The sequence below is a fragment of the Ascaphus truei genome, chromosome 9 (assembly GCF_040206685.1).
Source record: "Ascaphus truei isolate aAscTru1 chromosome 9, aAscTru1.hap1, whole genome shotgun sequence".
In the NCBI taxonomy this organism is placed as follows: domain Eukaryota; kingdom Metazoa; phylum Chordata; class Amphibia; order Anura; family Ascaphidae; genus Ascaphus; species Ascaphus truei.
The window spans coordinates 42,032,953-42,055,107 of NC_134491.1; the positions used below are offsets into that span (position 1 = coordinate 42,032,953).

Sequence of the window (22,155 nt, forward strand, 5' to 3'; positions counted from 1 at the left end):
CCCCTGGTACCTCGTTTCCACTTACCCTTCTTACCCCCTGGTACCTCGTTTCCACTTACCCTCCCTATCCCCCTGGTACCTCGTTTCCACTTACCCTTCCTATCCCCCTGGTACCTCGTTTCCACTTACCCTTCCTATCCCCCTGGTACCTCGTTTCCACTTACCCTTCCTATCCCCCTGGTACCTCGTATCCACTTACCCTTCCTATCCCCCTGTCGCTGGGCAAACAGAAGTCGGAGTTTGCATTTCAGACACTTTGTAATGTTTGTAAGTTATTTTATATGAAATTGTAAAACACAGTGCGTGAGATTCACAGTGTGGGTTATGTCACCAAAACCCTGCGTTCCCGGCTATTCAAGGTAGGCTGCGTCCAGGGTCAGGCCCCTGAAGAAGTGCGCATGCGCACGAAACGCGTTGGGCAGTTTGTTGTTGCTTTTAGACAGAGACAGAGGTCTTAGAGAACGTTGCCGCATTGATCTTTTGGAGAAGGGATTTCGGCGATTTTACTCGCCCCGATCGACGTGTTTCCGGTGGTAGGGTAACAGACAGTTCCTGGAGGACTCCAGAGTCGTCCGGAGTGACGTACCTCCGGCTGCGGAGGGAAGGAGAACTCGGGACGTCGCATGCACAGACGGAGCTGTAGCTGGCCATCATTCACGATATATCCCTGCTTAAGACCTGTGACAGTTCTGTAAGTAGGATTCTGGTTTTACATACCGGATCCCGCATCTGTTACAGTCATTGTGTGTAATAAACTAACATTTTAGTATTAGTCAGCCTTGCTTGTTTTATGTAGTTTGTCTAGTCCTGTTTGTCTTGTATGATTCCAATTGCATATTTGCTCTATGATGTGTTTTCTCTTCTTTTCGTTCTGCATCATATGTATGGAGTTCACATCCTGAGGAAAAGGTGGGAAGCTTTACCAACAGCCATCTAATAGTAGAGACTTCTAAACCATTGGACTATATCACTTACCTTTGGACTGTATCGGCACCGGTTTGTATTGTTTATTTTGCTGATCCGTGCTGAGGCGCGCTGACGCTTCTCAGTGAGCCCCTGCAGCCGCAATGAGAGCGGCTTTAGCAGGGGCTCGCGCACTTATTACATTTTTAGATTTGGCGCTCACGGGAGCGCAGGGCCGGTCACGTGAGCGGTTCACCCAATGAGGGTACGTGACGTCACAGCCCCCCCCCCCCAACACGCCCCCGGACGGCGCATTGACCAAGGCCAGGGAAAGCACCCGCTTTCCCTCAGCCTCCGCGCGCTTCAGCACGGCTGCAGTCCTATGGACGCAGCCTAACGCAGACTCGCGGTGTGATAACCCGCACCGGAGGTTAGTGAATCTTGGCGTATTGTATTGTATGTCTTTATTTATATAGCGCCATTAATGTACATAGCGCTTCACAGCAGTAATACACGTGGTAATCAAATAAATAACAGATAATATAAATAACAGATCATGGGAATAAGTGCTTCAGACATAAAAGTAACATTAAGGAAGAGGAGTCCCTGCCCCGAGGAGCTTAAAGTCTAATTGGTAGGTAGGGAGAACGTACAGAGACAGTAGGAGGGAGTTCTGGTAAGTGCGTCTGCAGGGGGCCAAGCTTTATGTATCATGTGTTCAGAATATCCACAGTGCTATTCATATGCTTCTTTAAGCAAGTGTGTCTTAAGGTGGGTCTTAAAGGTGGATAGAGAGGGTGCTAGTCGGGTACTGAGGGGAAGGGCATTCCAGAGGTGTGGGGCAGTCAGTGAAAAAGGTTTAAGGCGGGAGAGGGCTTTAGATACAAAGGGGGTAGAAAGAAGACATCCTTGAGAAGAACGCAAGAGTCTGGATGGTGCATACCGAGAAATTAGGGATGAGATGTAAGCAGGGGCAGAAGAGTGTAAAGCTTTAAAAGTGAGGAGAAGAATGGAGTGTGAGATGCGGTATGGGAGCTGAGAGAAAGAAACCAAATGTGTGTCAGTAAATCGGCAGCTTTACATAAGAAAACTCCACGGCAGCAGCGCTCTGATTGTAGAGGAAATCTTCAACTCGTACAGTATGCTGCGTGCTCGCGGAAACACAATGAGAGAATAAGAACCCCCCCACACCTGTCAACCTTCAACTTAATATCAGAGGCTCTGCTTTCATTCACATTAACCCCTACTTTACCATGCATTGCTGCCTTATCTGGAAGCAAAGTGTGCACGCAGAAAGAAAGCCGGTTTAGGCACAAGGTTTTATGCAAAGATAGCAGACGTTTGTTTTTTTTTAGAAATAGTATGCATTTATTTGATGTTCAATAAATCATGTATATTGGTGACTGTTGAATATTACATTACAATGGCATAAAATAAATTCTTTACAAATGCTTGATACCGGAGGTGTTCTAAGTTCTGTTGCTTTATGAGTTTTGAGACATTAACAACTTTAATATCATCTACAAACCCTTATTTTTAAAAATAAGTGAATTGCATTTTGTACGTGTGTAATACACAGGCCGACCAGTCCACTGGCCATCGCAAACTTACAGACCCGCTGCCGGGCAGCTCTTGGCTGCAATGCTGATGCGAGAGGGCCGTCTCCCTGACGCTAATTACAATGATATCGCGCGTCACAAACAGACTATAATCTCTCTGGGGCCTAGGTCAGTGCGCCTCTGCGCCGCCTGTTATTACAGGGTGTTGCATCACTATCTCTCCTCTCTGCTGATCAGCATTAGTAAAACTCACCACTCACTTCTACAGAATTGGTTAAATAGGATGCACTTTTGCGTTAACCTCTTAAGTGCTGAAGGAGCAAGCAACGCAATAAAGCAATGTGATGATTGCTTCCTCTTCCAGCACTACAGGAGTTATAGGTGCGATCCATCCAGAATCTGCACCCCAGGGCACACAGTGCTCCTTAAAATATTCAGCACTGTATTAACCCCTACACTGCCAAAGTGGCCCGGACCCGCTGCAGGATGCACTGACATTATATGGATTCATTTTTTCATGCCATCCCTTTAATAATCAGGCAGTCTTTCCTATGATACATTATTAGCAGGGAAATATAAATATTAGCATCCTTAGACACCGCAGAAAAGGGTTTGTGGAAAGGCAGGATTGTAAAGTGGAATAATCACAGGTTAACCCTTTAGCCGCGTGGCTGCAACGCATTGCAGAGATAAGGTTAAACCATTCCCTAAAACCGCAACGACTGACAGGAACCACAAGCAAACAAAAAGCAGCTCGTGAAACAACCGTACATTATCATAAAAAAGACGGAATAAGCACAGTTTTCCTACGTAGATTCTAAGTGCACTTTTATTATACTCCTGCTGCAATCGCTGGCTCTTCAGGAAAATAAAGAGAAAATACCTTGTAACGATACCACTGGGTTTTTGACAAGTTTTGCTGCTTTTTAGGAGAGAGCTGCAGAAACCCCCATGCTGCGAAGTCCCTGCATCGGTGCGCATAGCATTGTATTTCTGAGAGTACTCAATGTATATACAACAGGGCCGGATATTACACAGCAGGACAGCAGTGTGCCAGGTCCCACCTGCCAGTCACACACGTGGAGATATCAGGAGAAGTGATTGTACCGCACAGTGACTCACAGAGACCCATCTGAGGCCCAGGAATGGCTTTATAATGAAAGATCTTCTCTCTTACACCAAGCTTTTATAAAACAAGCCATGTAGCCCAATATTACACCCTCCCCCCGCCCCCCGGTCTATTTCCAATCTACATTATAAATAACAGATTCACAATGTCAATATCTGTCTTGCTCCATATATATAATAATGTGTTCTCTTTCTCTCTGTAAAAGATGTAACTATAAGATATATATATATATAGATGTAGCAGTCTTTCTTTTCCCTGCCTCACTCTAAATACACATATATGTAAATACCTCTCCTCATCTATGTGTGTGTGTGTGTGTATGTATGTATGTATGTATGTATATATATATATACACACACACACACACACACATACATATATATATATACTGTACTGTGTATTTACTTATTTTATCTACCTATTTGTATCTATATTGCGTAACATTCTGACTAAAATAATACAGAATTCCTACCTGGCTTTTTTTGTTCTTGCGCAGAAATATTTTGCACCCGTGTTTTCCCACATAATGCGACATGTCTCTTGTCAAATATTGTTCCATTTATTTTCTGTGGAGTAAAACTCCCCCCAAAGTGTCGCTGTGAGTAATCTGCGGAGGTGCAGGTAGGTGCTCAAAGTAATATTGTGTTACTTTTGTCGCTGCGTTACACTACAGGGCATTGCAATAAGGCGTTGTGTTTCTCTGATTTAGCAGGGGATCTGAGTTGAGTGCAGCTGTGCAAATATGTCCAAAAGGGGCTCAATTTCCCCAATTTCAGTTGCAAAATTTCCCCTTGCTCAGTGGCGCATTTTCCCCAACAATACGCAGCTGCGCTAAGGCCTTCTTAAGGCCAAACCCTGAAATGCGGGAGAGACGGCGAGAGAGGTAGAGAGTACAGCAGCGTAACCAGAGAGTAGAGTACTCTGCCTCTCTCCTTCCCTTCAAATTCATTGGGAGTTGCCGGGCAATAGTGCCCCGATCGGCACTATTGTAATTGAATAAAAAAAAACTCCCATGGTGCCTGAATGATTGCACTCTGTTTCTGATTAGAGCTCTGTAATGAATAATGCATTATTGTTGTTAACCCCTTCACGGCCACAGAAACCTTGCATTGCATAACCATGGACTGCTGGTAGCTTTGGCAATAAAGGGGTTAAACCCTCACCTGACTCCTCCTAAGACCTGGAACCACGAAAAGGTCTCCGCAGACAATGTATTTAAAGGGCTGCAACGCATCGTAAGGTGACGCGCAGACCCTCTCCAGCACTGCAGGTGTTAAAGATGTCAATTAGACTGCAGTTCTTTGGTATATTTCTTATTTTGTTGCTGCGTTTGGTAATTTCTTAATTTATTTTCCTATCATGATTTCAGGTGGTTTCCGAGCGTATTTTTCATTAGATGAATACATGAAACTGACATTATTACCGTTCTTTGGGAGTTCTGCCCAGCTAGTACTTCCTGTCCGAGACGCCAGTAACAAAGTGTTCTGATTAGCTCCAGCGCTGACTCGGTTAAACTAAACGTTCTGCTTCTCACATACAATAAAAATCACATTTCTTTCTGGATTTTGGCACCAAAACCAGGAAACTATATGGAGCTCTGGTGGCGTCCATGTTTACGGCGGCAAACACTTTGCGTGTGCACTTGAGCTGTGTTCTGCGTCTGTCCTTTCTCCGCTACAGGGGATAGAACTGTGAGGCGGCCTCGGAGGACTGGATTTCTACTTGCGCCATTTTGAACTGCGTGCACTGCAGCCATTTCCGTAGAACCCCGGAATTGTGGGTCATCTGGGCGGAACCGTTTAACATCCGCAGATTCTGCTGGTTCGCGTTGTTCTGAATTGCCTGGAGACGCAGCTGTAGCCCGGCTGATAAATGCTGTACAATAAGACAGATACATTGTTTGTTACATAGATTCATTTTAGGAAAAGCAGAAAGTATACAGTATATACCCAAACCCCTCATTGTGCCCATCATTTTCAAAGTGTAATCCTTACTTGTACAGAATTTTGTTACACATTAAATTACAAAGATCCCTGTGGGTGGCCTGTTTCCCTGAAATAGCCAACAGGGATACAATAAAATGGCTACTAGCTGTATCCTAGAGCATATACTAATGAGCTTAAAGGAGCAATCCATGCAATATCCTACATGTGTGGGGGGGTTTATATAAAAAGGTTCTGTAGCTTTAGATAATACTTGCTGCATTTTTTAAAAGATTCAACTCAATGTCATTTTGATGAGTTTTAATGTACTGAGCATCGTTTGCTTTCTATAGCAGGGATTAACACAATTCCCCAGCAGTGCAAGATCTTTGTAACACTTTCCTGTTTGTGATAATGTGTTACCAATATTCCCAGCAGTTAGAGCTGTAACAGTATATAATGTTACCTTAGTAATATATGGATACATTGTAGCTGCTGAGTTACACTGACTGAAGGATTGATTGAAACTGAAAGGCAGCTATTTAGTGAACCCTCTGAAGCAGGATCTTTGCTAATCGATCACGGGAGAACAAATCGATCGGCAGCTTGGGTAATTAGTTTTCAATAAAGGTAATCAAAGGCTGCATATATTAAAACCAAAATAAGTTTTTTCTTTTTCCTTAAAGAAAGCTCCATGCAGATTGCCTCTTTAAATGCTTTCAACCCTTGTTTCATTTATCTAAAATCATATGTAGAAGCACATGCACACCGCTGGTAGGTGCTGGAGGGGGGTACTTATCTGCCGGTGCGCTGTATCCAGGGAGGTCCAGACATCCCAGAGGTACTTGAGCAAAGGAATGGAAGCAGGCACACGGTCTTGCCTGCTTCCATTCCTTTGTTCATTTATCTAAAACACAGTGCTCTGTTAGTTGAAACTGTATATATATATATGATTGTAAATACATTGAAATATTATCGCACCTATAAACCCTTTCCTAACATTAAGAGAATGTGATATACACGTGTGCACCTACCTTCAAGTTTGATTGGATCATTGGTAACCACATTGGTATTAACTGAAAAAAAGACATACAATTAGTGCTTGAGTATTCGTCCTGGAATGGAATATTGTATAAAATAGTCAAACCTGCAAACAATTTTTGGTTTAATGGCCTGTTCCACATTTCATTGTCTTTATCACCTAAAATGTAGACTATTCTGTTTGAAAGATGTGTTGTACTCCCTTTTTCATTTTGGTTGAATCTTTCGTTTTGGAATAATTTAGTGGCACTGAGAAATATGAACGCATTATACTTTATATCGTTTACCTTCCATGGCTCTGTATATTATGTACACAAATTGGAAATGCAGCTGTCCCTGGCCAACAAAGCTAACAAACGATACATTCTTGGTGGCTGAGGTCAATGGTGATATATTCACAAGGAGTGAGCACGCCCGCTGATCTAAACTTATCTAAAAGATATAGCACAGTCATTAAGGGGAATCAGTGAAATCTGCTTACAGTGTTACTTTTGACCATGCAGAGACACCATGCAAAATACCAAGACATTTATGGTTTAATTACCCAATGGCCATAAGATTTCAGTCTCAGCTAATGAATGCAATTATATCCCCTTAACGTTATCAAGATCTGCAATTATACTTCTAAACCTATAAACTCAGCATAATCATTATTGGCAATATCTGATGACTCACCTTCAATTTTATTCAAGAAATGCTCACTGCTTTCCCATGTATTATTTCTAAACTGATTGTGGAACATGTAGTGCTCTCAGCGCTTATTAAATTAACTGTATTGTTACATCATACTTAGACTTACTGGTGATTAACATAACGCACTTCTATTCTTACACTGAAAGTCAACAGAATATAGGCCAGAGCCCGTCCACGAGTTCTCCAAAGGGCCAAATAAAAAAAACCCATTTACAAGGGCCACAAGGTGATTGTAATGTAATTGAGATACATTTAAAGACTTGTTTTGCCAGCATTTATAGCACCGTTACCATGTATATTTACATGAATAAGCCACTAGTATGCAGGAGCAGATTCCAAGGACCACATCAAGGCCCTTCGCAAGGTACATTTGGCCACCAGGCCTCCTGATATAGACAATGATTCCCCCCCATTACCAGATGGCAGTAACCACCTACCTACAGAAGTGGTCAGCAAACTAGAAGATACCCATCTGATAGTCAGCAGGCACGAGTTAGAACTCTCTTTAAGGTTGTGACCATCAACCAATCAAACGTCCCTATTCTAAATCCTATGGACATGGAACCGGTAACATTCTATCTCCTGAACAGTCTGAATACAGTCTCCCAACTAAAGAAAAACGAATGAAAGAGAAAACAGCTCCAGATTTCTAACCAAATGAAGTGTCTTTCCCCCAATAAATCTGTTGCTGTCTCCCAGTTTTGCCGTTGGGAGACAATGATAAAGAACCCATCTCATTGACACAGTTTGGAACGTATTGTCCTCTTTATCCACGGCAAAATTACATTTCACTTTCACTGATTCCCCTTCCATGGAAAAGTCCTTTAGTCTTTAACTTACCTTGACAAAAACGGTTGAATTGCATTCCTGCAAAGCCTCCATTAAACTAATGAGATGAAGACACACCATTTCAACCATCTGAAAAGGCAAATATTTATAATAATCTTTGGGGCATCAAATGAATCCAAATAAATACAAAAATAAAATACTATTTACACCCTGTTATAGGTGGTAATCCTATCCTATAATAATTGGTACCCTATACTCTGCTGGAGAGACCTCCACTTAGCAAAGCTGCAGAATTCTCTGGGAGCTTTTTACAAATGCAATAGATAAAACCTGTTTTTGTTTCCCAACTTAGCTAGATATTTCCAAAGTGATGGAAACTGAAATACCTTTACAGGCACAGAATTAAGACCAAATTCTACCTGGCGATAAAAAGCAGAGATACGTTCTGTTTTATTAAGCAAGACCAACATGCTCCTGTAGTCTATAAATTGCTTCTAATTGTTGCATGAGAATGAATCTCCGAGAGGCTGCTAATGAAAGTCTCAAAGCTACTCTCCCGGTTGTGGGTTACTGCACCATTGGCTTGAATGGAAGTGAATGGCTGTTCAGGTGTGTTACCCCATAACTGATCTTGATGAATCGGGGTGTAAGTGTTCCTTTAGCTAATTCCACAGCTTTGCAAGTTTAAAGACTGTATGGCGGTGGGGACCAAAAAGTCGATCTGGCCAATAAACCACCAATTATTTTTTTGAGTGTGCTCTACCTAACCTATGCTCCTTATTTCAATGACTGTCAAGTTGTGCAATGCCCTACAGACGTGTGTGTGTGTGTGTGTGTGTGTGTGTAATAATCCCACTTTAGCCTGATTCCTGGAGATGTGTTATTGGGGAGGAAGATGTTACAAGGCACATAGATGTCCTCAATGTAAATACTCACCACAGTGTTGTGCGCCATAAGTTGAAGGATGCTGGGAGTCACTCGACTCCAGAACTCCAGGGCTGTGAGAATAGCGGTGAAGCTGAATTCATTCTGATTCTGCACTGTTGTGGCTATGGCGGCTTGCTCACAGTATACTGTCCAGAGCTGAGCAAAGACGAAGGCGTGGAATAGGGAGCACATGTGGAGCACCGAGGTCTGTAAAAGCAGTATTATGTCATATAACGGAACGGTAAGTAGCGACAGCGGGAAGAAATGACAACGTGCAAATAGGGAGTTCAATGGGTTATTTATCATAAGTTCCTCAAAAAGTATTTTGGAGATTTTGTTTAATTACGTGTACCCTTATTTTATTCTAATCCCCAACAATATGCTCAGTTGGGATTCTGTTCCCTGTGCTGCATACTAGCTAATGATTAATGTAATACGGTTTCATTTTACCTACAGAGGAGAAGCCCAGTGTTAGCGATACTGCCTTGAACCTGGTTCGAATCCCAATACCAGCTCTCCGTGTGACCTTTTGCAAGTCAATTTATATCTCTGTGGCTTGTGTGACATATTAAATTGTAAGCTCTTTAGAACAGAGAATTTTGCCTGCAAAATTCTATGTGCCCTGTCAGCCATATATAAGGAATGTGTCATGTGTACAAAGCGGTGCTAAGCGGGAAGACACCTTATTGTCTATTAAAATTACAAGGCGGTATGGAGTCTCATAACTTAGCAACACTCGGCTAATACACATGGGTCTTTATCTCCATGAAATCCAAAGTACCAACATCATCTCTTCCCATTTCTGTGTGACGGATCCATGCGAACAAGTGTAACAAATGTGCTGCTACTGTTTCATGCCTTGTAATCAATTGTAACAAGAGCTATGGTGCAATTAAAAGGTATTCATTATAAATATCATCTACCAATTGTGCAAATGAGACAAGATTTTGGAAATGCACATCATATTGTTATAAGAAAAGGATGTTGGGCTACTGGAAGTGTATAGATACTCTGTATCATTATATACAGCTCTGTGTTGAACCCTTACTCAAAAGAGGAAATGTATATGCTGTCCCAACCCCTTCAAAGAAACAATATCTTTTCTATACGCCCCATACATTGGGCAGATCACGTACAGGAGACTAAGGCTACGTCCATAGCAGGGGAGGCCACGCTGAGCCGCGATGAGCCCCGTCATCCTCAATGAGGATGTCTTTAGAGGGGGCTCCCGTGAGCGTCCGCAGGCGTGCTGAGGCGCTGGGATTTTCAGCCGACAGCAGAGCCTGTTTCTCATCACGCTGTCGGCTGAAACCACCCAATCAGCGCGAAGCAGCGTCATGACGTCGACGCCATGACGTCGGCGCTTCGCGGGCTATTGGCCCAGCGATGTCACTGCCCCGCCTCCCGATCGCGCACGCTGGCTCGCCTGCCAGTCCATGTAATTGCGCCTGACCGAGCAGGCGAGCCTCAGCGTCAGCGCGGAGGAGCGCGGCTTCCCCCTCTATGGACTCAGCCTTTGGGTGAGTAACATAACAATAACAGCTATTGGTGTCTTATACCGGTGTGCAGATATTCTATGGGAGTTAGTAGGCAACCAGCCATGTGCAATTTAAACAGGGAGACAATGTGTCAGACCAGCTGGAAAGCAGAGGATACCTGTATATTGAGATGGGTCCTCTTGATAAATAAGATCATTTAATGGAGGCTGCTGCAAATTTCACCAGGGAAGAAAACCCCAATTTATCCCAAAACAAAGTCCAGGCCTAATGCTAGTTGACCCCTGAAAGTCTTACACAAAATATAACATGGGGATTCGTTTCACTGCACAGTGAATACATGTGAAAGGGATTTAGTAATTAAACTAATTACAACCCTTTGATAAATAACCCTCGATTAGATATTTTAATCCAAGACTCCTGGCTGCAAAACGGAAACAAAAACCGGGGCAGATTAATTTAAAGAAAAGGCCTTCCCTTTCAAAGCAATATGATTGTCTCCTTCATAAATCAGGTGCATATTTTGCTCCGGTATTGCTCCGGTATTGCTCCAGTAGTTTATGCTAAACAGCGCTATTGCATATGTCTCAGTCGCAAAATGAAATACTCTACCTGATTTTTCAATAGGATTTTTTTAATATAGTGATATTCTTTGTTTTTTGCACCAGTTTTGCACATGGGAGATTCTGGGAGAAATCATCATTCTCTCAAAGTGCAAAAATAGCACCACATTTATCAGAGAAATAAACTTTTTCAGCTGGATATTTTTGATAAAACTAGTACGTTTGTTGTATCTGTTTTTGCCCGGCGTGAGGGAGCTAACTCCGCTGATGTGTCATTTACTAACCCTAGTGCTAACAACTTCTGCACCAAATATGGCTAATTTTAAGATATGCAAAAATACACCATATTTTGTTATTGGCATATAATTAAGAGCCGACACTGGACGTGGGATTCTGGGTATCTGGTAACGTGGTACCATCATGGGGAATAAATGCATTGTACACTAATTCCGGCACGTGGAACGATGGTGCCACATGGAAATATTATACAGGTTTTGTAAAAGCAGTGCGGTCAGGGGTCCCACTCTCCGGAGCGCGAGACCCCTCCTCACCTCCGGAGCAGGGGATCCGGGGTCTGTCGGGCAGGGTCACTGACACGGGGGCCGAGACAGTGTCGTTGAGGGCGGGGTCAGTTACATAGGGGGGTATGATGTTTGGGGGTGGAGATAAGGACTAGGGTCCCCCCGAGAGCATGAGATATAGCTTATTCTGCGTGAGACAGAGCCCTAAGGCATGAGATTGACCCTTATTGCATGGGACTTGACAGGGCTGTAAAAGATGTGCTGTGCCTACGAAATAAAAAAAATCTATCCTCAGAGGTCAAGGTTCCTCATAGTCACTATCATTAATCAAGCAATTGCTGTCAATGCATCACACGTTGATGTACGATCCATTACCTTGGATTGTTCAGGGAAGCCAATAAGAATGACAATGAGATGATCAGCAACATGAGAGCCAGCGTCCAGCGGAATCGGCATACAAGGCGCGGGAGAGTTCAAGCAAACCACGCCGTGAGTGAGGGACCCCAACAGCAGCCACGACAGCAGGCGGATATGGGACACACATTCAATAAACTCTTTGGGTCTGTTCAAAGTGAGAAGGGATTTGTGTGTCTTTGATTTCTGGATACAGTCACAATCTTTCTTTCATTGCACAAGCCCAACTCATGTGGGAAAGTAGGTAAAATGTTAGCTATATATTACATATAGAATAAACACTAGTGCAAGAAATTGAAGGTTACAATTTTAAAATAAAATCATAATTACCAACATATTTAGGATTTGCACTAAGTGGAAAGCACTTCCATCCAAACAGTTTAAAATGAGTTGAATAGTGTTAGCTCGATTTGTACTAATATAAAGGAGAATGGATATAAAGTCCTACTCCATTGGTACCTAGTACCGGATAGACTACATCAAATATATCCACAGTCTTCCACAATATGCTGGAGAGGATGTGGTGAAGTTGGTACAATGTCCCATATCTGGTGGTCTTGTCCCCACATTTTCCAAACTTGGTCCCAGATCTTTGATCTGATGGAAGAACTATCCCATCATAAAATTCTGAGAGATCCATTCACAGCATTATTTCATAAAAGATCCCAAGAGATGCCCAAACGTTTCCAAATATAGCCCTCACATGTACTATCGACTACCAGATGCGCCATCACCAACTTCTGGAAGCGAAGGCACCTCCCCCTATGACTATGATTTTACAGAAAGGAAGAGAGTTTCACCTCATGGAACGTCTCACACGTTTGCTAAATGGATCTCTTGATAAAATTATGTGGGTTTGGGGTCCCCTGGAAGTCTTCCCAATATCAGAACCTGATTATCACTGTGCATTTGTTGAAAAGGCTTTACCATTTTATTTGTATTGCCCTCAATTTTATCTCTCTCATGAGCCCAGGCATAATCCTGTATGAAGGGCCTGTATTGATTCATTCTGTATACACTCACTAACTGTATTGTATCTTTATGATCAAAGTAAATCAATGAGAATATATATGAATTGTGCCATGCCCCCCTCATTCCTCCCTTCTTCATCCCTAGTATTATTTTTTGCATCCCCCCCCCCCATCCACCTTTATACTTTCTGAAAATGATCTAAAGAAACTGCTTAAAAAAGATGTTGAATTATTTCTCACATTCTAAGCTCAAAAGCCCAACTCCGAGGGGCATGAATAGAAATGTAATGACCTATACAATACAAACATATCGGAACGTCCCGGGGCATGAGGAGATCGTACCGGCATCGCTATGTCGGCGCGGAGTTCAGGATCCTTACAGGTTTGCTTCCGGCACTGCAGAGCAGGGAGGTGTTCAACTCCAGTCCTCAAGCCTCTCCTCCAACAGGTCAGGTTTTCAGGGTATACCTGCTTCAGCACAGGTGGCTCAATCAGAGGCTCAGTCAAAGACAGAGACTCTGAGCCACCCGTGCTGAAGCAGGAACTGATTGAGCCACCTGCGCTGAAGCAGGGATATCCTGAAAACCTGACCTGTTGGGGGGCTTGAGGACTGGAGTTGAGCACTCCTGCCATAGAGTAATTATTAAATTATCAGTAATGGGACTGGAATACTAACTGGATCATTTTTATTTTTCTATTATGTATGGGGGGGGGGGGGGGGTTAAAGCTGAATTATTTGTTGTAGTTTAGATACAAAATGATTGTCTTTTCTGCCTTTGAGAAACGTTTACTTACAAAGACAGCACAGTTTCAAACTAACTACTGTACTGGGCAAAAGTGGCCCCACAATGATAATTTCGTATCAGCATTACTCTGGAATTGAGGCGTGGACAGGGAGGTTTTCTTGCACCTTATAAGTGGATCTGAGGCTTTATAAGTATGGACAATATTTACTTTTAAGAAAAGGCCTGTGCCTAGGATGGAATTCCCGTTACTTTGCATTATGATATATTATATCATTTGATTAGTTTTACTTGGGGAGGTTGACAAACAGGGGTAGTCCCGATGGCAGAGATAACCTTACTAACAAATTTAGCAGTTTTGCTGGAAAACTCTATCTTTCTGCTTGGTTGATGTGAAGGAATAAAGTGACATTTTTGTGCTTAGCACGATAGATTTATTTCTTCTAATTTCTAGCCATGCATACTGGGGCTGGCCGCTCAGGAACATGGAAGCATGCCGTGTCCTTACCCCTGTTGCATGGCTGAAGGAGGGTGGTACAGCCAAGGTAAGTACCGGATCACAGCTTTATTGTCCCTGTGGTTTCCGCGTGTGATCTCCATCGCAGCAATTTGGGCGAGGCCAACTTTAAGGTGCCCCCCAAATGTGTCCTCATGCAGCGGCTGGGAGCAGGACTTCATGTGACTCTGCAGGAGACAGAGGGAGTTACAGGAGAAACGTTACTGGGAATTACAGCGGAGAAGGCCGGAGAACACTACAGACCGCTGGGCAATATATAAATATATACAATACACCATGTTATTTCCTAAATGAGAATTTCCCTGACAGTTAATAAAATCTAACTCTATCTTGGAGGATAAAACATTGAAGCAAATGGTGATTTTAAAGTGATCAAGCGGTTTTTTTGGCCTTCAGCAGGTGATATAAGGATGAACACACCTACCTTTAGTTTGGTTAGAGTGTGCATGTCTGCAATAAAGTCCAGCACGTCGCTGACGTACTGCCGCATACACTCCATGGCTGCTGTCCCGCACTACAGAAACACAGAGAAAAACCCCACATTTCTCATCTATTATATTATAAACTGTTCCTATAATCATCGCCGCACATCTGTAGTGTGAGCATCGCTACTCCGCGTGGTATAAACGGAAGTGGAGAGCAGCAAAGACACGGCTTGTAAAAGTAATGAGGATAATCTTGTGGTTCTTTATAAAAACCATGTGGCGTTCCAGTGATGGATAAGGACAGCACTGTATGTGACTGTCTCAAAAACCAATAGGTTACTTTGTACCAAATCTCCTTTACAGAAGTCAAAACAGCAAGGAGGAAAGATTCAAATAACCACTTCCATGCCTGGAAATCCTTCCTTGAATCAAAGGTCTTCAGCTGGTATAAAATAACCGTTCATCTCTACATTCTCCGGAGAATTCTACGTGGGACCATCTTGTATGAGACCATTGCATAGGGGCGTATGTTCACCAAGAAAGCCATAAACTGGCTACTTTAGTCTAAACCTGGGGACATCAGGGAAAGTGGCATTTGGAGGGGTCGCCTTTACCATAATCTAAGGACTCTATTGCATCTTTAAACCTTAAATGAGCACATTTCAGTCCCTGAGAGGATCTTTATTTTTTTTGCCACTGCTCTCTTTGGAGTCGGTTATATTGTGTGCAAAATAAATCTGGAATGGTTTCCTGATGGGCAGCGCCAAGCTCAGAATGTATAAGTGCAGGTGGCACCAGCGTGTCTACTCCGCCCCCTGCACTCACTCAGTTCTTTTTTCTATTTAAAAGAAATGAAATATGTCAGTCCCCGAACCCGGCTAGGAAACTGAGGATAATAAAACGAGAGATTGTTCTTCTACAGAGACAGCCTTTCATTTCACTGAGGATGAAACAGAAGCTGCAAACAGACAGATACAAGAACTGATCTGACCCCTTTCCTGATGGGTCGTTCAGAAATATGGCAGAGAAAACTCATACACATACAGTACGGTGAACTCTTCTGTTTCTCAGGGCAACTGCAACACTTACAGGAAAATGCCTCTTCTTTTCTCCCCCTCCAAGTCAATGGAAGGTGATGAGATGAGCCTGCACACATATATTGCTTTCTAACCAGTCCACTATGTTGGTTATCATGACAAAATACAGAGTATAAGGACATGCTCCAATGCTCATTATGGTAACTCTCATAAAAAAAAAAAAAAGAAGTCCTAAAAATCTATATTTTAGCTTTTCCAATAATTGCAGTTTCTCATACACAATGCCATGTAATCTACTCTGAGCGTGGAAGCCAATATAGTCAGCTGCAACATTTCTTCCATTCAGTGCCAATATGATGTCGGTCACTTTGGCAGTGACCTGCACCGTAACTGACTTTATGAATGGGCGGAACTTAGATCTCTGAAATGAGGGTGATACTGTGTATCAATAGACGTAGGACCATGTTTAAATTCTGGGCCGTGGTACAAATGAATAACAGAAGATGAGCTGCTGTTTTGAGTAGCGGGTACAACAAATATGTAAGTAAATAACGTAAATTATGTAAGTTAAGAGACATGCTATCTTTAACAAAAAAGTTTATGATCTATTCCAGTGTTTCCCAATTCCAGTCCTCAGGGAACCCCAACAGGTCAGGTCTTAAGGATATCCCTGCTCCAGCACAGGTGGCTCAATCAGCAGCTCAGTCATTTTTGACTGAGCCACCTGTGCTGGAGCAGGGATATCCTTAAGACCTGACCTGTTGGGGTTCCCTGAGGACTGGAGTTGGGAAACGCTGATCTATTCAATGTGGGAGCAGGTGCTCTATCTGGGAGTGAAGGGTTAAACCATTTCTGTGACAGCGTCCCTGTGTCCCTGAAGGATTAGGATCAGTGTATAGTTGGGAGCCCCCTCTTGCCATGCAATGCAGGCCCCTTTGGAAGCAAAAGGGTTAAGTCTTCTTGGCAAGGCGGAAAATCCCAGGATTACATATTTAACCAACGGATGCATTCTCCTCTCCTGTTTATGTTAATGTAAATCTTCATTGTGGTGAACTGTACCCCCCTGTCTTTTAAAATGCTACGCCTGTCAGTTCCTGTGACAGGATAACAAACATTAAAATAAGGTCGCTGCCAGCCCTGTCACAAATGCCCAAGGCATTCTACGCCGTTGCCAGCGACGGAATGATGAGGCAGAGCCCAGGAATCCTCCGGATAACAAGACTGTGCATTGTGACTGGCGTTAGCAATAGCTTCTTCTTATTGTCGTGATAGCTTCTCCATTGTTGTGTTAACTCTATCTCTGCTTTATAGTGAACAAATGTCCCCTTACTGATTAATTTATAACGATGGGCGAGTTCGGATGGGCTCCAGGGGACTTCCGCGGTTTGGAATGATCCGAGGCGTGGCGTGGCCCCTAATGCCCAAAGGGCGCTGAATACAAGGCAACACCTTTATACTTCACGCTCAGAGGAAAGACCATCCCTGCAGTTTCCTCCATCCCTGCAGTTTCCTCCTTCCCTGCAGTTTCCCTTCCTCCCATCCCAAATATCCTCTCTCCCCTCCCATCTCAAGTATCCTCTCTCCCCTCCCATCCCAAGTATCCTCTCTCCCCTCCCATCCCAAGTATCCTCTCTCCCCTCCCGCCACGCGCAGAAACATTCATGTTACTTTATTAAACCTCTGCAGATTCAGCAAGTGCCTGCCGACTGTGTTTCCTGATAGATAGATAGATAGATAGATAGATACACAGATAGATAGATAGATAGATAGATAGATAGATAGATAGATAGATAGATAGATAGATACACAGATACACAGATAGATAGATAGATTAAAAAGGCATTGGAATTTCATTTAAATAACTAATATTGAATTACTACTGTATCTAGAAATGCTTTCTAAATATTAATTAAAAAAACACTTTAATACTGTAGATGTTTTATATATGTATAAAATTATGAAATTCACATATTCTGCCATAATTAAAAATCGTAACCAAAACTGAGGAACTTTTGGCAAAACCAGAAATAAAACAAGAACATTTGTTTAAGGCGAAATCATAACACTCGATCAAGTAGCCATCTCTAGAGATTAACATGGGGCACTGAACGTGCTGAAGCAGCTATTCGTTAGTTGTTGAACAAAGTGATGTGATGTGTTGTTGCACAATATATAATCGTGGAAAACGAATGTTGCTTTGACTCCTTGGAGATAGCCCTGTATAGATAGCCCTGTATACTGGGTTTATTTGGATTGTAAACTGAAAAAATCAATTTACATCACGATAAAGCTTCGTCTGCTCATTAAAAGGTACAACATTGAATAGCACTAATGTAAGCGTCATTTTATGGCTGTAGAATACTGGATTTATCCTCTGAAGAGGCATTGAAGAAGATTATACTATAATTCTATTTTATAGGAATCAATACGATGAATTGTTCCCCAGAATCTCGGTCCGAAGCAGAGGGTGGGAGCTGCTTGTGAATCATTCAGTAAAATGCAATGCTGCGTGATAAAGAACACATTAGTAAGTAGCCTGGGAAGAGCGAAATTAAGAACGATTAGCCCAGGAGAGGCCGACACCAGTCCTCAAGGGCCACCATATCCCTGCTTCAGCATAGGTGGCTCAATCAGTGGCTCAGTCATAATGAAGGAGTCACTGATTGAGTCACCTGTGCTGAAGCAGGGATATCCTGAAAACCTGACCTGTTGGTGGCCCTTGAGGGCTGGAGTTAGTCGGCCCTGGGTCAGAGAGACTGTTATCTGCCAAACTAGCTACAAAAAGAAGAGGAGGGAAAGTTATAAAAAGGAAATCAGAGGAATTTCGGATCGTGTATTTTTTTATCTGTGAAACACAGAATTCGCACGTTATTTTATTTCTGTTTGGAACTCAGTCTCTGTACATTTCTCAAAATACAGAATACCAACACTGCCCCGCTGAAATCTCTTAGAAAAAAATACTTTTTCAATTCCTGTGTAGCAAAGAGGTTAACCCCTGAATTGCCAGAGGGGCCTCTGATGTATTGCTGATCATTCAGTCAGGTTGATAAAACGACATAACAAAGTGGTTAATTACATCAAACACATTTTCTAAAGTACAGGAGTGTGCAATATTGGCTTTAATGCCCAGTACTAAAAGGGTTAACATCTCAAATATCCTAAAATACAGCAGCCAGCAGCAAGGCTCCTTGGTAGAGATGTGCGAACATTTCGCCCACATTGGCGAACCTCGTGAAATGTACAGAGAGGAGTCCTAATTAGTAGCCATTGACTCATATACCTTCGAAAACACTCATCCATACACTGGGAGAGGCCCAACACTCATCCATACACTGGGAGAGGCCCAACACTCATCCATACACTGGGAGAGGCCCAACACTCATCCATACACTGGGAGAGGCCCAACACTCATCCATACACTGGGAGAGGCCCAACACTCATCCATACACTGGGAGAGGCCCAACACTCAGCCATACACTGGGAGAGGCCCAACACTCATCCATACACTGGGAGAGGCCCAACACTCATCCATACACTGGGAGAGGCCCAACACTCATCCATACACTGGGAGAGGCCCAACACTCATCCATACACTGGGAGAGGCCCAACACTCATCCATACACTGGGAGAGGCCCAACACTCATCCATACACTGGGAGAGGCCCAACACTCAGCCATACACTGGGAGAGGCCCAACACTCATCCATACACTGGGAGAGGCCCAACACTCATCCATACACTGGGAGAGGCCCAACACTCATCCATACACTGGGAGAGGCCCAACACACACTGGGAGAGGCCCAACACTCATCCATACACTGGGAGAGGCCCAACACTCAGCCATACACTGGGAGAGGCCCAACACTCATCCATACACTGGGAGAGGCCCAACACTCATCCATACACTGGGAGAGGCCCAACACTCATCCATACACTGGGAGAGGCCCAACACTCATCCATACACTGGGAGAGGCCCAACACTCATCCATACACTGGGAGAGGCCCAACACTCATCCATACACTGGGAGAGGCCCAACACTCATCCATACACTGGGAGAGGCCCAACACTCATCCATACACTGGGAGAGGCCCAACACTCATCCATACACTGGGAGAGGCCCAACACTCATCCATACACTGGGAGAGGCCCAACACTCATCCATACACTAGGAGAGGCCCAACACTCATCCATACACTGGGAGAGGCCCAACACTCATCCATACACAGGGAGAGGCCCAACACTCATCCATACACTGGGAGAGGCCCAACACTCATCCATACACTGGGAGAGGCCCAACACTCATCCATACACTGGGAGAGGCCCAACACTCATCCATACACTGGGAGAGGCCCAACACTCATCCATACACTGGGAGAGGCTCAACACTCATCCATACACTGGGAGAGGCCCATGTGAACTCACTTTAGAAATAACCTCATTCGAATAAGCAAAGTATATTTCCCAGGTATCTCCAGTGTCTCTCTCTCTCTCTCTCTCTCTCTCAAAATTCATGTTTATAAATAATAATAGTTGTTTCTTGCATGGCGCTGACAGTGTACTCAGCGCTGTACGTAGTTTTTTGGTTTTTGTTGCAGGCATATTGAGTCCCTGCCCCATACAGCTTACAGTCTAATTTTGGTGCCTTAGGCTCAGAGAGCTAAAGTGACTTTCCCAAGGTCACAAAGAGTTCACACCAGGATTTCTCCCAGGCTCCCCTGCTTCAGCAATACTTTTACTCCCCAAGCCTCTCCTTTAGGGTATATTCTTCTCTGCCGAAATGTGACTATATCATTTGAAATGTTTACATTTTGCCCGTTTCGCACAAACTTTCAGGGTTAAAAAGTTGTATCAAACTTTTTTCGGTGAATTTTTGAACTTTTTCAAAAGTTGAAGGGGAACCTAGCGAAGCAGATTTGGGCCAGGTCACGCCTCGTCCTTGGGAGCCTCAAACTCTACAGCCACTTGTCACGGTACAGTATCAATATAAACCAAAACACGCAACTGAATACTTACAGCAGGTAAAGAAGCGATCATCTGTTTATGGATTATAGTTGACTCAGCTAGTTTTGTTCCAACATCTGTACAAATAAACTATTAAGTGAAAAATGATTAATACAGCGTGAACCAGAAGATACGAAACTGAAAATATAGGTTCTTTTATCGCCATTATTTTGTCGTTGCTCTATATAACATACTGTAACATCTTGAATTCTGTTACTCAGCTAAGACAAAATGCTCTGAATGTCGTCAATATGCTGGTACCCTGTGCTAGAGAAGATCAAAGCCCCAACCATTTCAATGCAGCAGAACGTTTCCGCACAGGGACGCGGCTTATGAATAAAGGGCCCATGAAAGTAGTTTGACGTATTTGAACCCAAACAATAATTGAATTTTTCTGGGTTCAGTGACCAGGAGCCAACTGCAGTTTCTAGGACTACTAATGCAAGGAATAGGATACTGGCTTCCAATGATGGAGACCCAACTGGGTGACACCTGCCATATCTGCATGAGTTTAAAACTCTTACTAATAACAAAATAATACAAGTATACTAAATAGTTTAAAGCAGGGGTGACCAAATCCAGTCTTCAAGGGCCACCAACAGGTCAGGTTTTAGAGATATCCCTGCTTCAGCGCAGGTGGCTCAAGCAGTGGCTCAGCCGTTGACTCAGCCACTGCTTTTGCCACTTATGCTGAATCAGGGATATCCTTAATAAAACCTGACCTGTTGGTGGCCCTTGAGGACTGGAGTTGGCCACCCCTGGTTTAAAGTAACTAAGAAATAGGCACTCAGCGCTTATCTATAAAATGATTCCTGAGAACGAGAAGTGTATGCGAGGCAGGCTGAACGCAGAAAAGATTCATTGACGACATGAGCCGTTACTTCCAAATGTAATTATCTCTCAGCCAATCCGTCAATGAAAAATGCGGATAAGTGCAATACCTGGACCAGAAGCAGAAGGTTTGTGTCAGGCAAAGGAGACTTCAATTTCAAGGCTTGCAGAAGGTCCAAAATAACACTGCGCGTCAAGTATAATTTGTCTCTTTCCTGTAAAGGAACAAACATTCAGGTGACATTTCATCAGCATTGTACAGGTACAATGTTTAACTTGCTTGGTTTTGGTGTATTGTATGTCTTTATTTATGTAGCACCAAAAGTGTACCCGGCGCTTCACAAAGGATACAGCACGGGGAATTATAATAATGCAATAAGCACAGAATAACCAGGTGGTGCTTATTTTTCAATGGTGTGGATCTGTTCATGTAGATGACGTTATAAAGGTCACAATCAGCTGAGCAAACATGCTATTCCGGGTAGCTATATAGCAGGGATGGGCAACTCCAGTCGTCAAGAACCCCCCAACATGTCAGGTTTTCAGGACCTCCCTGCTTCAGCACAGGTGGTGCAGTTGAAGACTGAGCCACTAATTGGGCCACCTGTGCTGAAGCAGGGATATCCTTAAAACCTGACCTGGAGTTGCCCACTCCTGTGATATACCTTTGAGA

At 43.4% G+C, this 22,155-nt stretch overlaps 1 protein-coding gene across 5 annotated transcripts in view; it reads right to left on the bottom strand.

The window, feature by feature from the left end:
• Nucleotides 1-2,245: 2,245 nt before the first annotated feature.
• UNC79 (unc-79 subunit of NALCN channel complex) overlaps nt 2,246-22,155 on the bottom strand; it is a 115,646-nt gene continuing 95,736 nt past the window's right edge. For all 5 annotated transcript variants that reach the window (XM_075614475.1, XM_075614473.1, XM_075614472.1 and 2 more), the window contains 9 exons: nt 21,593-21,697; nt 20,664-20,741; nt 14,613-14,702; nt 14,180-14,355; nt 11,919-12,105; nt 8,973-9,170; nt 8,088-8,165; nt 6,548-6,589; nt 2,246-5,466 (listed from right to left, as the gene is read on the bottom strand). In XM_075614475.1, coding sequence (XP_075470590.1) covers nt 5,266-5,466; nt 6,548-6,589; nt 8,088-8,165; nt 8,973-9,170; nt 11,919-12,105; nt 14,180-14,355; nt 14,613-14,702; nt 20,664-20,741; nt 21,593-21,697 — 1,155 coding nt within the window. In that variant the 3' untranslated portion in view covers nt 2,246-5,265. The remainder of the gene's footprint in view (nt 5,467-6,547; nt 6,590-8,087; nt 8,166-8,972; nt 9,171-11,918; nt 12,106-14,179; nt 14,356-14,612; nt 14,703-20,663; nt 20,742-21,592; nt 21,698-22,155) is intronic.